This window comes from Bidens hawaiensis, unplaced genomic scaffold (assembly GCF_021521415.1).
Source record: "Bidens hawaiensis isolate Kalapana, Puna unplaced genomic scaffold, B.hawaiensis_p1.1 tig00021044_1, whole genome shotgun sequence".
NCBI lineage: Eukaryota > Viridiplantae > Streptophyta > Magnoliopsida > Asterales > Asteraceae > Bidens > Bidens hawaiensis.
The window spans coordinates 83,982-96,225 of NW_027493259.1; the positions used below are offsets into that span (position 1 = coordinate 83,982).

At 37.6% G+C, this 12,244-nt stretch overlaps 1 protein-coding gene across 1 annotated transcript; it reads right to left on the reverse strand.

Moving 5' to 3' along the window:
* Positions 1-259: 259 nt before the first annotated feature.
* On the reverse strand, positions 260-11,717 carry LOC143562652 (putative E3 ubiquitin-protein ligase RING1a). The gene is made up of 10 exons (XM_077050396.1): positions 11,565-11,717; positions 11,360-11,432; positions 9,800-9,858; positions 9,583-9,664; positions 9,390-9,510; positions 9,262-9,303; positions 8,436-8,930; positions 8,248-8,355; positions 6,992-7,189; positions 260-720 (listed from the first exon to the last, which is right to left on the reverse strand). The coding sequence occupies exons 1-10, from the start codon at positions 11,662-11,664 to the stop codon at positions 685-687; spliced, it is 1,314 nt and encodes a 437-aa protein (XP_076906511.1). The 5' UTR covers positions 11,665-11,717; the 3' UTR covers positions 260-684.
* Positions 11,718-12,244: the final 527 nt, after the last annotated feature.

Here is a 12,244-nt window from a genome sequence, read left to right on the forward strand (position 1 = left end):
TTATAATCTTATTCATCTTCAAAGTTTAGTCCCAGTCTTAACAATCTTCATCACTGTCAATTGGTTCGATTCTGCTTTTTCGGTTTTTAAAAATGGATAACCGAACTAGAACCAAAATTAAGTGTTTCAAAAAAAAACGTCGGTTAATGCTTCTATTCAGTTTTTTCGGTTAAATCGGTTTTCTGCTCATCCCTAAAAGTGTAAACACAAGACATGGTCTTATAATAAAGTCTTAAACAAGCCAATGAGTTGTGATAAATTTATGACAGATATATAAGGTCGTAAATGGGTTGCAGGAATGGATGCACTTACAAATTGTACATTTTTTACTCTTTTGTTAACTAGAACACGATCCGTTTTTTAAATCTAGTTAACTTTGTGCTGTGTTTCACATACCATTGTTTGTGCATTATTCATCTATGTTGTATGTTCTCCAACAATTTCGATACATAAATGATAGATCAGCTGTCACTACATTGTATGGCAATGTGATCTTAATGTACTATAATAGAGTATAGGTTAACTGGCCGGTTTCTACCGCATGACCAACTTTTTTTGTAAATATAAGAAAATGCCGACAAATTGTTAATATATTTAAACCAATCTCTTTTAACTACTAAAAGATTAAACACTCATGAGAGTACATACCAACCAACCACTCGTTTCCTTGGTTGTCCACTGAGTTTACAGGCTACACAGCTTCTTCCTGTAAGCAAGGGTCTGAAAACAAAGTCAAAAGTGAGTCAAACGCCTCGAAGTAGCTTGAAGAGAACTTTTAATGCGTAAAATCTACCACACTACTTTTTCAGTTGATGAATGTTGTTATTCACTTGTGTTTAGCATGCACAATTATCAAAAATTTAGCTTAAATAGCCTTATCACCTAACTATTTGCTAATTACATGTAACAACCCACAAATCCACATTTTTATTATTTTATTTTAGAGAAATTACACGTAAGCTATTGTAAAAATCCTCTAAACTATTGCTAGACGTAGATACTGGCCCAACGTTTATTCTAGACCAAAATGTACAATTCGAAAAGCTTAGCGATGATATATGGAATGTTAAACTTTAAAGTTGCAAGACATGTTAAAGTCAACAAATTAGTAAGCAACCGGTTTGGTGATGCGTGTGAAGAATTCTTGCCACACATGGTCAAATACTCAAATTAACCAAGAGTGGGTTCTTGAGATAAACTGTGTTTGGAATAAAAATAAGTTTAAAATGGATTATAATCCCCGCTGAAAGTGTTTTGACTTTTGAATGAATTAAAATTGGTAATTTGTGATTTTGGAGAACAATACAAATTTTCGTCAAGGTAACCCAAATGATGATTTTGATTGGCTGCGGTTTTAAAATGTTTCATACACTTCTTTCTAAGACAGTTTTGAAACTAAAAACTTGGTGTGGAAGGTTTAAGATAAACCAAAATTTGATGATTCTAGTGGCAAATAGATCAATTTGGATTGAAAAAACTGATTTGGAGAAGTTGGAGTTTAAAGTTACTCAAGGTGACAAAAACATGACCGATTGGATGTAACTTGATGAAAACAAAAGTTTTAAAAGTATAGTAATGTATGACGATTTTTGTCATGACCATGATTTTGCAAGGAATGTGCAACTGGAAGGGAGCTTACGTGAAATACGTGTTCAAGGGCTTTATACATCAAATTATTATTCTTGATAAATATAATAAGATTTGGTTGGTGGCAACACAGAGTTAAAGAATCGTTCATGAATTGATTAAAGCTTCATTTCAAGGGTGTAATCCGTTGTTCATGAAATGATGGAACTCTTGTACACGGTTATAGAAGTGTTCGTCATTTGAATGGAACTTCGAAAAAAGGGTGTAAATGAAGCCTCCAAGCATAATGAGTCAATCTAGTTATGTTTTTATCTCTAACGTGTAAACTGGTAAAAACAATAGCTTAAAAAGAAAAAATCAAATGGGTCAAAAAGTCACTTACATTGTATTTTAAATTTAATGCATAGACTGTTGGGCGATGTGGTATCCCCGGACCCACATTTAGACAACTGCATATTAAAGGAGTTAGGGAGGTTATTTTTTTAGCCGGCCCTAACCCTATTGGGCCCAATTGGGTTCTAGCTTGTTTAGCAAGGGAGTAGCCCTAATATGCGGTCTATAAATAGTCTCTTGTACTTGTTATTATATATCACCAAAATAATACAAACCTAATTACCCCGTGGACGTAGGTTGTACACCGCAACCGAACCACGTAAAATTCTCGTGTTCTTTATCGCTTTGATTTCTTGTTCGTGTGTGCCTTTTGTTCCTAACAACTGGTATCAGAGCAAGGATCACACTATAAACCCCAGCCGCCAGTCGCCACCAAACCCTAATCAGAAACCCTAGCCGCCGCTACAGTACCGCCGCCGCTACAGTGTTTCCGGCGTGTGAACAGTGCGCGCTACAGTACAATCTGTCTTTTGACCAGAAGAGGTCAAACAGTTCTGATCAGTATTGCAGGTTGCTTCCGTTAGAAACTCGGTAAAGATAATGACTGAGGACGGTAAGATCAGAATCGAGAAGTTTGATGGGCAGGATTTTGGATGGTGGAAGATGCAAGTCGAGGACTTGTTATGCCAGAAAGATTTGCTTCCATGTTTGAGAGGTCAAAAACCCGAGAATATGAAGGATGAAGAATGGGCCGATCTAGACAGGAAAGCCCTAGCAGTCATCAGATGCACGTTGGCTAAGAACGTTGCTTTCAATATAGTGAATGAGACCACTGCTAAGGGTTTGATGACCGCGTTGTCAAACATGTACGAGAAACCTTCCGCGTCTAATAAGGTATTCTTAATTAGACAATTGGTGAATACGCGTATGCGGGAAGGTGCGTCTGTTACCTCTCATATAAATGAGTTCAATTCTATCATATCCCGGTTATTATCTGTTGATATTAAATTTGATGATGAAGTGCAAGCTTTGCTATTATTGTCCTCGTTACCTGAAAGTTGGTCAGGAACAGTCACTGCCGTTAGTGGTTCAGCCGGAACCACCAAACTCACGTTCGAGGGTATTCGTGACTTGATCCTAGGAGAGGATATCAGGAGAAAGAATGCAGGTGAATCATCCAGTACTTTGCTAAGTACTGAGGGAAGAGGTAGAAAGAAAGATAAGAGGGTAAGTAACAGGGGAAGATCAAAATCAAGAGACAGAAAGGGGAGTTCAAAAACAAGAAACGACATAAAGTGTTGGAACTGTAATGAGAATGGTCATTTCAGAAGTCAATGTACAGAACCACCCAGAGACAAGAAAGAAGTGAATGTTGCCTCCTCAACAGCATCAGATTCTGATGATGCATTGATCTGCTGCATTGAGGATATAGTCGAGTCCTGGATTATGGACTCAGGTGCGTCGTTTCATGCTATCTCAAGCTCGAGAAAGATGAATTTCAGACGGGGCAATTTTGGTACTGTAAGTCTTGCTAATAACCAAATCTTGGAAATTACTGGGTTGGGAGATATTGACTTGAAAACAAGTTTTGGAACAATTTGGACATTGAAAGATGTCAGGGTAATTCCAAAATTGAAAAAAATGTTAATTTCCATTGGGCAATTAGACGACCAGGGTTATGATGTAACATTCGGGGGAGGACAATGGAAGGTCGTCAAGGGTAGCATGGTAATTGCCAAGGGAAAGAAACGGGGTACTTTGTATATGGTTGAGGTTTCTGCAGGTAGTGCTAATGCAGTAACGAGTGGACCGAGTCTATCAAAGTTGTGGCATCAACGACTCGGCCACATGAGTGAGAAGGGCATGAAGATGCTTGTCGCCAGAGGAAAGCTTCCAGATCTTAAAAGGGTTGAATCTGAATTCTGTGAACCATGTGTTTTTGGAAAAAAGAAGAGGGTATCTTTTGTGAAGACAGGGAAAGCACCTAAAGCTCAGAAATTAGAGCTTATCCATTCAGATGTTTTCGGACCAACACGTGTTGAATCCTTGGGAGGCTCGAGATTCTATGTGACTTTCATAGACGACGCCACACGCAAGGTATGGGTTTACTTTCTTAAAAATAAATTTGAAGTATTTGATGTTTTTAAGAAATGGAAAACTGCTGTTGAACTTGAATCTGATCTGAAGGTAAAGTGCTTGAAGTCAGACAATGGAGGGGAGTACATTAGCTCAGAGTTCACTAGCTTTTGTGCTGAGCATGGCATTCGGATGATAAATACAGTTCCAGGTACTCCTCAGCAAAATGGAGTCGCAGAAAGGATGAATAGAACGTTAAATGAAAGAGCCAGAAGTATGAGGATAAATGCAGGGCTCCCTAAAATGTTCTGGGCAGACGCTGTTAAAACTGCTGCCTATCTTATCAACCGAGGTCTATCAGTTCCGTTGGGTTACAAAACACCTCAAGAAGAATGGAAGGGGAAAGCGGTTAATTATGAGCACTTAAAGGTTTTTGGGTGCAGTGCATATGACCTAGATCCGAATGCTGACAAGATAAATTCAAAAGCCAAGAAGTATGTTTTCATTGGTTACGGGTCAGACAAGATGGGCTACAAGCTTTGGGACTCGAAAAGCAGAAAAGTAGTCCGCAGCAAACATGCTACATTTAATGAGGCTGAGTTGTACAAAGATGTGATAAATCCAAACTCTAGGGTTCAGAAGCAACAGGTTGAATTCAAAATTGAAAACCAGAGATCTGAACCGATCCCCGAACCGGTTCAGGAACCCGCTACAGAAACTGAAGTCGACACAGTTCCTGAGTTTGAAGCTGGTGGAAATAATGAGTCAGAAGAAACTTCTGACAGTGGGAGTTCAGAGTCTGAAGACGAGGAGATCCCACAACAGCCTGACCAGACTGAAAATTGGGTCAGGAGATCCACCAGAGTTACTAAACAGCCAGAAAGGTATAGTCCCGGTCATTCCAATCCTTCAGTTAACTATATTCTTTTGACAGAAAACGGTGAACCCGAAAGCTACTCTGAAGCAGTCAAGATGAAGGATTCTCGCCAGTGGGAGAATGCTATGAAGGATGAAATGAGCTCTCTAGAAAAGAACAAGACATGGGACTTAGTCAAGCTTCCGCAGGATAAGAGAGCGTTGCAAAATAAATGGGTCTTCAGGGTCAAAGAAGAACATGATGGGTCTAAACGATATAAAGCCCGTTTAGTGGTCAAGGGTTTTCAACAAAAGAGAGGAGTTGATTATGATGAAATCTTCTCTCCCGTGGTGAAAATGACTACCATCAGACTTGTTTTAAGTCTTGTAGCAGCAGAAGATTTACATCTAGAGCAACTAGATGTGAAAACGGCATTTCTACACGGTGATCTTGAAGAAGACATTTATATGATGCAACCTGAAGGGTTTCGGGTTGTGGGGAAAGAAAATTGGGTCTGCAAACTAAAGAAGAGCTTGTATGGTCTGAAACAGGCGCCTAGACAGTGGTACATGAAGTTTGATAATTTCATGGAGAGGTCGGGGTTTAAAAGATGCCAGATGGATCATTGTTGTTATCTGAAGAAATTCAACAACTCTTATATCATATTACTGTTGTATGTTGATGATATGTTGATTGCAGGATCTGATATGAAGGAAATAAGCAAGTTGAAGAAACAGATGTCCCAAGAGTTTGAAATGAAAGACTTGGGTGCAGCAAAACAGATACTGGGAATGAACATCACTAGAAACAAGAAGGCAGGTACTCTAACACTATCCCAGGAAAAATACATAGGGAAAGTGTTAGAAAGGTTCAAGATGAATGATGAAAGAACCAAGCCTAGGAATACTCCATTGGGAAGTCATTTGAAGCTCACCAAAGATCAGTCTCCTAAAACTGAAGAAGAAAGATCGAAGATGACCAAAGTCCCATATGCATCAGCAGTCGGGAGTCTAATGTATGCAATGGTTTGCACTCGACCAGATGTTGCTCATGCCGTTGGGGTTGTTAGTCGGTTTATGTCAGATCCAGGAGAAAAACATTGGGAGGCTGTCAAATGGATACTTAGATACTTGAAGGGTACTCAGAAGATGGGGTTATGTTTCAGAAAAAAGGATGCCATACTCAGAGGTTACACAGATGCTGATCTGGGTGGTTGTAAAGGGACGTTCAAGAGCACTACCGGGTATGTTTTCACAGTGGGAGGGACAGCAGTTAGCTGGATGTCTAGACTTCAGAAAAGTGTGGCTCTGTCAACTACAGAAGCAGAATACATGGTTGTTGCAGAGGCCAGCAAAGAACTAGTTTGGTTGAAGACTTTTCTTAAAGAATTAGGAAAACAACAACCCGACTACTCATTGTACTGTGACAATGAGAGTGCAGTTAAACTTGCAAAGAATCCAGTGTATCACGGAAAGACAAAGCATATAGGGATGAGATATAACTTCGTGAGGGGGTTGATCAGTGAAGGAACAATCAGTCTGAAGAACATCCCAGGTGCTAAAAATCCAGCTGATATGTTTACCAAGTGTGTGGTGCTGGATAAGCTGAAGCTTTGCATAGCTTCAGCTGGTCTCCAGGAATAATGTTGAGGAGACAAGGGTAATTAGGATGGTTTGAAGATCAGGAGGGATTTTCATTTACAGAAGTACAGAAGAGATGGTGCATTTCTAGGTCCGAAGACACCAAGTGGGAGATTGTTGGGCGATGTGGTATCCCCGGACCCACATTTAGACAACTGCATATTAAAGGAGTTAGGGAGGTTATTTTTTTAGCCGGCCCTAACCCTATTGGGCCCAATTGGGTTCTAGCTTGTTTAGCAAGGGAGTAGCCCTAATATGCGGTCTATAAATAGTCTCTTGTACTTGTTATTATATATCACCAAAATAATACAAACCTAATTACCCCGTGGACGTAGGTTGTACACCGCAACCGAACCACGTAAAATTCTCGTGTTCTTTATCGCTTTGATTTCTTGTTCGTGTGTGCCTTTTGTTCCTAACATAGACCTCCTTAAAATATTTTGCTTAACTAAATACTATTATGCATGTTCATGACTTAGTTATGTTAAAGAGAGCTTACCAGATCCTCCTGAGCAGAACTTTTAGCAACATCCAACAAAGTTTGTTGCTCTTCCAGCAATTGCAACTGATCCGTCAAAGGATTTATAACAACATGCTCAGGCTTTAAAGACGTTGACGAATTGACTTCAAAATGATCCCCTTTCACCACCAGCACTTCAATCTCGTCATCTTGCAAACCTTTCTCAAGAGCAGCATACTGTATACAACAAAACCAACTTATCTACCAATTAAAAAGAAGCTACTCCAAATTTTATATATATTTTGAGAGAGAGAGGGAGAAGAGAAGAGAAGGGTTCCACCATAAAGGCTAAATTCCATAAGAAGCCTAAGAAGCAGTCTGGTTACATGTGGCGCTGAGAGAAAATTAACATCAAGGGCATTTAAGTACTTTTTTTACCCTTTTTAAACTCTCCCACTTTTTAAAATGAAAATAAGTTTTAATACAAGGTTATTTAAAATAAAATAATAATAAAACTTTACCATAGAATCAAGCATTTGTATCTGTAATTTGGGCGTATTTTTTTCATTTCTCAAGTATTGTGTTGTTTTCCATCTATTTATTGCAAAAATTGTGTTGGTTTACCATTTATAACTGTGTCGTTTACTCGTTTTACCATTTATTACCATGCCAGTACACATTATAATGGCAAAACAACACAGTGATAGCTATAATTGTAAAACAACACAATTATAGAGTAAAAAGGCACAATTTGCGCATACGTATATGATAAAACAACAGTGTCAATCTTTTTTATAATATAGCAATACTATACTCAAAATAAAAATAATAAAATAATATTTTTATGGTTAACTTCTTTTTCAAATAATCAATCAATCAATCATACCCAGTAAAATCCCACCGACAGCAGAGCTATAGGTAGGGTCTGGGGAGGGTGGGATGTAGGCACACCGTACCTCTATCCAAAGGAATAAAGAGGTGGCTTCCAGAGAGACCCTCGGCTCTAAGAACATGTGTATGAAGCAAAAAAAGGAAATCAAAGTTTAACAGTTATATAAAAAACTACTACTAATTATAATAATATTAATAAAAAGTTATTTGGATTAATAATAATAATAGTAATAATAAAGGTTTTCCCAAAAAATGCACTTCTGGCCCTTTTTCAATTTTTGGTCTCAACCATTAATTTCTTTAACCAATGGTTCATAATCTTTCTTAGGCTTCCATGGAATCGAGCCTTTGTACCTTAACCTCTCTATATAATATATATAAAGTATACTGGAAGCATATATTACCTGAATAATATGCATCACTGGCATGGTGGGGCTACAGCAAAGGAATACATGTCGTGGATCTGGTACATTTTGTTCATCTAAGGAGATGAGCTTGAGATGGATATCCAACTGGACACACAAGATGAACTCATATATGAACATAACCAAGGGCAAAACAGTAAAAACAACACCATGAATACAAAAGTTACCTTATGATTATTTTGTGGTAATTTCTTAATATGATCCATGAGCCTAGAAACCTGAGTGTTCCTTGAACTCTTGCCGGCACTATTGCTACCATGTCGTGTGTGGCTTCTAATGCCACCTCGACCCCATGTTAAAATTTCTGAAGTACCAACAGGTATACCTGTCACTTCCCTATTGGGTGTTTCAACGTCATTGTCATCACCATCAGCACTACTTGACGGTAGTGAAGATCGCCTCCATCTCTTTTGTCTTCTAGGTCTTACTTCATGTTCATGTTCATCACTAGAAGATGAATCTTTGCCTACATCATTGGTGACATCATCATCTTCATTCTCAGATTCTTGTGGTTCAAATGATTTCCTACGTCTTCCCCTTAGATTCCTCGTGTTTGCATGTGATCTTCTTGTGAATACTGCAGTTGTCGCTTTAGCAGTTGTGCGTTTCTTTCCCAATGCTTCTAGTTGACGCTGAGATGTCTGAGCAATCGAAGCTTGAATCTGTGAATATGACTCAATATTATCATTGTATTCCCAGTAGATCCTCTATCTCTATAACTACACTAAAAACCACTATCTTTTCTCTCTGCTTTTCAATTAAATAATATTTTTTATACCTTCATCATTACTTTTTCTCTCTCATTCACTCACAACCACTTTCAAAAGGTATTGAATAATTATAGAGGGTGAACAATGTTTCTCCAATTTACTCACAACTACTCCATAAAATATAGAGAAGACACTCACATATTTATGAAGGAGCTGTTGTGAATGCTCTTAGTCAGATACAAACTAATTAAATCAGATAAGTTTAAAAATATTATTATCTCACCTGCTTATTCCGAGCTTTCTCCTCTTCTTCAAATGCAAACTCCTACATTGATATACAATTAATATTAAAGCAACAAAGTTTAACAAAAGTCAAAATGGGTCAAAGTCAAAGTCAAGGTCAAAGCAGACCTCTGCCTCAAATGTATCAATGTCAGGGTACAGAACTGCAATTAGGGCATCATAATTAGGGTCATCCCTCAAAGAGCGTCGACTTGCACAATGAGCACGACAAGCAGGGCATTCCTTGTTCCTATCATGCTCAGTTAATTAAAAAGCAAAAGTATTGTTAAAAAAACATCCAATATATGGTTTGAATACGTACCCCAATCTCATTGATTTGTCTATGCATTCCCTGCAAAAGCGGTGCAGGCATTCCATAACCGTCCTGGTTTTCCGAATTATTCCTATTCATCACAGTTGGAGATTAGTTAATATGTTCAAACACTATAAAACTTCCACAAATAAGAAGATCACAAGAAACACCATTAAATAGGTATTCAGATGATGATTGAAATGAAACAGAGGTTGGAAAAAAGTACCTAAACAAATTGGGCATTGCACTTCCTTGCGGATTTCAGCCAGCTTTACAAGGATAAAGCTGCAACAAGCATTTAAAAGAAAAGCAAGTCAGCCACAGAAACGGAGTTGTTGAGTGTGCAACAGAAATTGTTAGATATTAGCAACTATGTATAATCTGTTTTCTTGAATATATCAATCAAGCCCAGATATTAAAACAGTGTAACAGCGTTTTCCTCTTTGTCCTTACTGGTCGTACTCAGATTCAAATTCCAACTAATCTGTTTCTCAAATATATCAGTCGTGTGCCTATGAATGTATGCAAATTCCAACACAGTTCACACTCAGATGCTTTATTGTATGTATATGTCTATACACACACACACGAATGTCAATGGAAGCCGGTAACATAATTACTTAAATAACAATAAAAGACCAATGACATTGGAATCCCATAGAAAAGTGGTATGGAAATCTGTATCCCATTAAGAGTTTTGGTATATCATCATTCATAATAAAAATTACCATGATACAACATCAATTCATATGAAAATATAACTACAAAGCTTTCAAAGCATTTATTTCATCAAGAGATGAAAATAACAGTCTGCTCCCATGACCCAACTCTGACTTTTGAGAACTTGAATCTAAGTTGTCCATTCATGTCATGTTTACATATATCATAAAATTTGACATTTCCAGGTAAAATGAGTTTACACATACAAAGAAAAAGCCCGCATTAAAAAGAACAACTCTCTAAAAAGTTTGCTAGTTGATACCTGAATTAAACTTGATAAATAAAAATTCAAATACATATGGTTTTGTTTGAGAATGAAGTGAGCATAATATCCTATGAAGAAAATAAGTCACACTAAAAAGAACAGTTAGGACCTCCATCTCATCCCTGTTTCAATTAATGCTCTATCTATACAAAAATCCCATCAAAAGTAAAACATACACTTTTATTTTTTTCTCAGTAAAATTAAAGATATGGTGTAATCAGAAGTCACAATTAGAAGAGAAATCACAAATCTAGGTTATGCAAGGAGCAAACACAACAACAACCATACCTAGTAAATCCCACCGAGGGTCTAGTAGGGTGGGAAGTAGGCAAACCTTACCTCTATCCCTAGGGATAAATAGGCTGATAGACCCCCTGGCTCTCCACACCAAACAGACTAAAACATATATACATAATAAAAAGAGAGAAGTGATAACATGTATAGTAAGTAGAAAAATCTAATCCCTCCCCTAAAAGTCCTTAACCTTAATCCTACGTCTCCACGAACTCCTGTGAACCATGTCTTTAAAGAGGTGCAAATCTATTGAATCAAGTAAGTAACCACTAATTTTGGTTTGATCATCTACATGAATTGAACCTCTGGTTTGACAAAACTAGAGAGCAAAATGATGAATTGTAGAAGTATATAGAGTATTAATTCCAGAAGGAATTAAAGAGCATGCAGATAGATAGATCTCACATACCGTACAAGTGTGATGAAATGAGCAGCAATGATAACTAAACATCATAAATATTTATTATAGTGTGTATACATATAAGAATATAATATAAAAGAACTGACTCTTGTTGTTCCTTGCTGTCGTCGTCACTGCAACTAGAGGAAGAAGTGCTGCTTCCATCGTCATCCGATTCGGCTAACAAACAAATAAACCAAGAGATCAATACAAATACAAATGCGGAGGAGTTATAAATAATTTATAACTCATACAAGTAAGTAAGTAAGTAAGTAAACACTAGTACGATATGTTAGTAACAGCCGGACGAACCTTGTTCAACGTCTTCATCTTCTTCTTCTTCTTCGGATTCATTGTGATTGTTGTTACGTTGCGGATCCTCTTCGTCGTACGAACGCTTTTGAGCCGGCATTGAGTCCACTCGCCGCCGACAAAACTCACCTGGCGGACGGACGGCGGGCGAAGAGAGAGGAATGGCGTGGTGGTCTTTCTTTTCTCGATTATATGCTTGTCTCAAATTAGTTGTCGCCTTTTACAATAATAAGAAGAAGGAAAATTGGATTTTAATATTCACTATTAAATGATATTAGCAGATAATAATCTCTATTTGTTTTATCATCACTGGCGGTCTCAAATTCAAAAAAGTTGGCCCCTAATGGTCCTCGTTAAAAATGACTTAACGATGTTATAGTTTTTTCTGAATTTTAAACCAATGTTTTAGGGCTTTTGATCGTTAGGAGGATACGAGTCGATTGGTGTAAAACTGAGTTTGAAATAGTGCTTCAAAATAACGAAACAATGCTTCAATTCGGGTATATGAACTTACAATTAACCAAAATCGAGTCGTTTTGATCATTGTTTCTAGCTAAGTTTTACACCAATCAACTCGTATCCTCCTAACGATCAAAAGCCCTAAAACATTGGTTTGAAATTCAGAAAAAACTATAACGCCGTGAAGTCATTTTTAACGGGGGACCATTGGGGGCCAACTT

What these genes read in the sequence shown, in the direction of transcription:
- LOC143562652 (XM_077050396.1), bottom strand. Translation starts at nt 11,664, where the DNA reads ATGCCGGCTCAAAAGCGTTCGTACGACGAAGAGGATCCGCAACGTAAC. An exon ending in GCAATGCCCAATTTGTTTAG is followed by an intron (nt 9,665 to 9,799) that starts GTACTTTTTTCC and finishes TGTGATGAATAG; the next exon opens with GAATAATTCGGAAAACCAGG. An exon ending in TACCACAAAATAATCATAAG is followed by an intron (nt 8,356 to 8,435) that starts GTAACTTTTGTA and finishes TTGTGTGTCCAG; the next exon opens with TTGGATATCCATCTCAAGCT.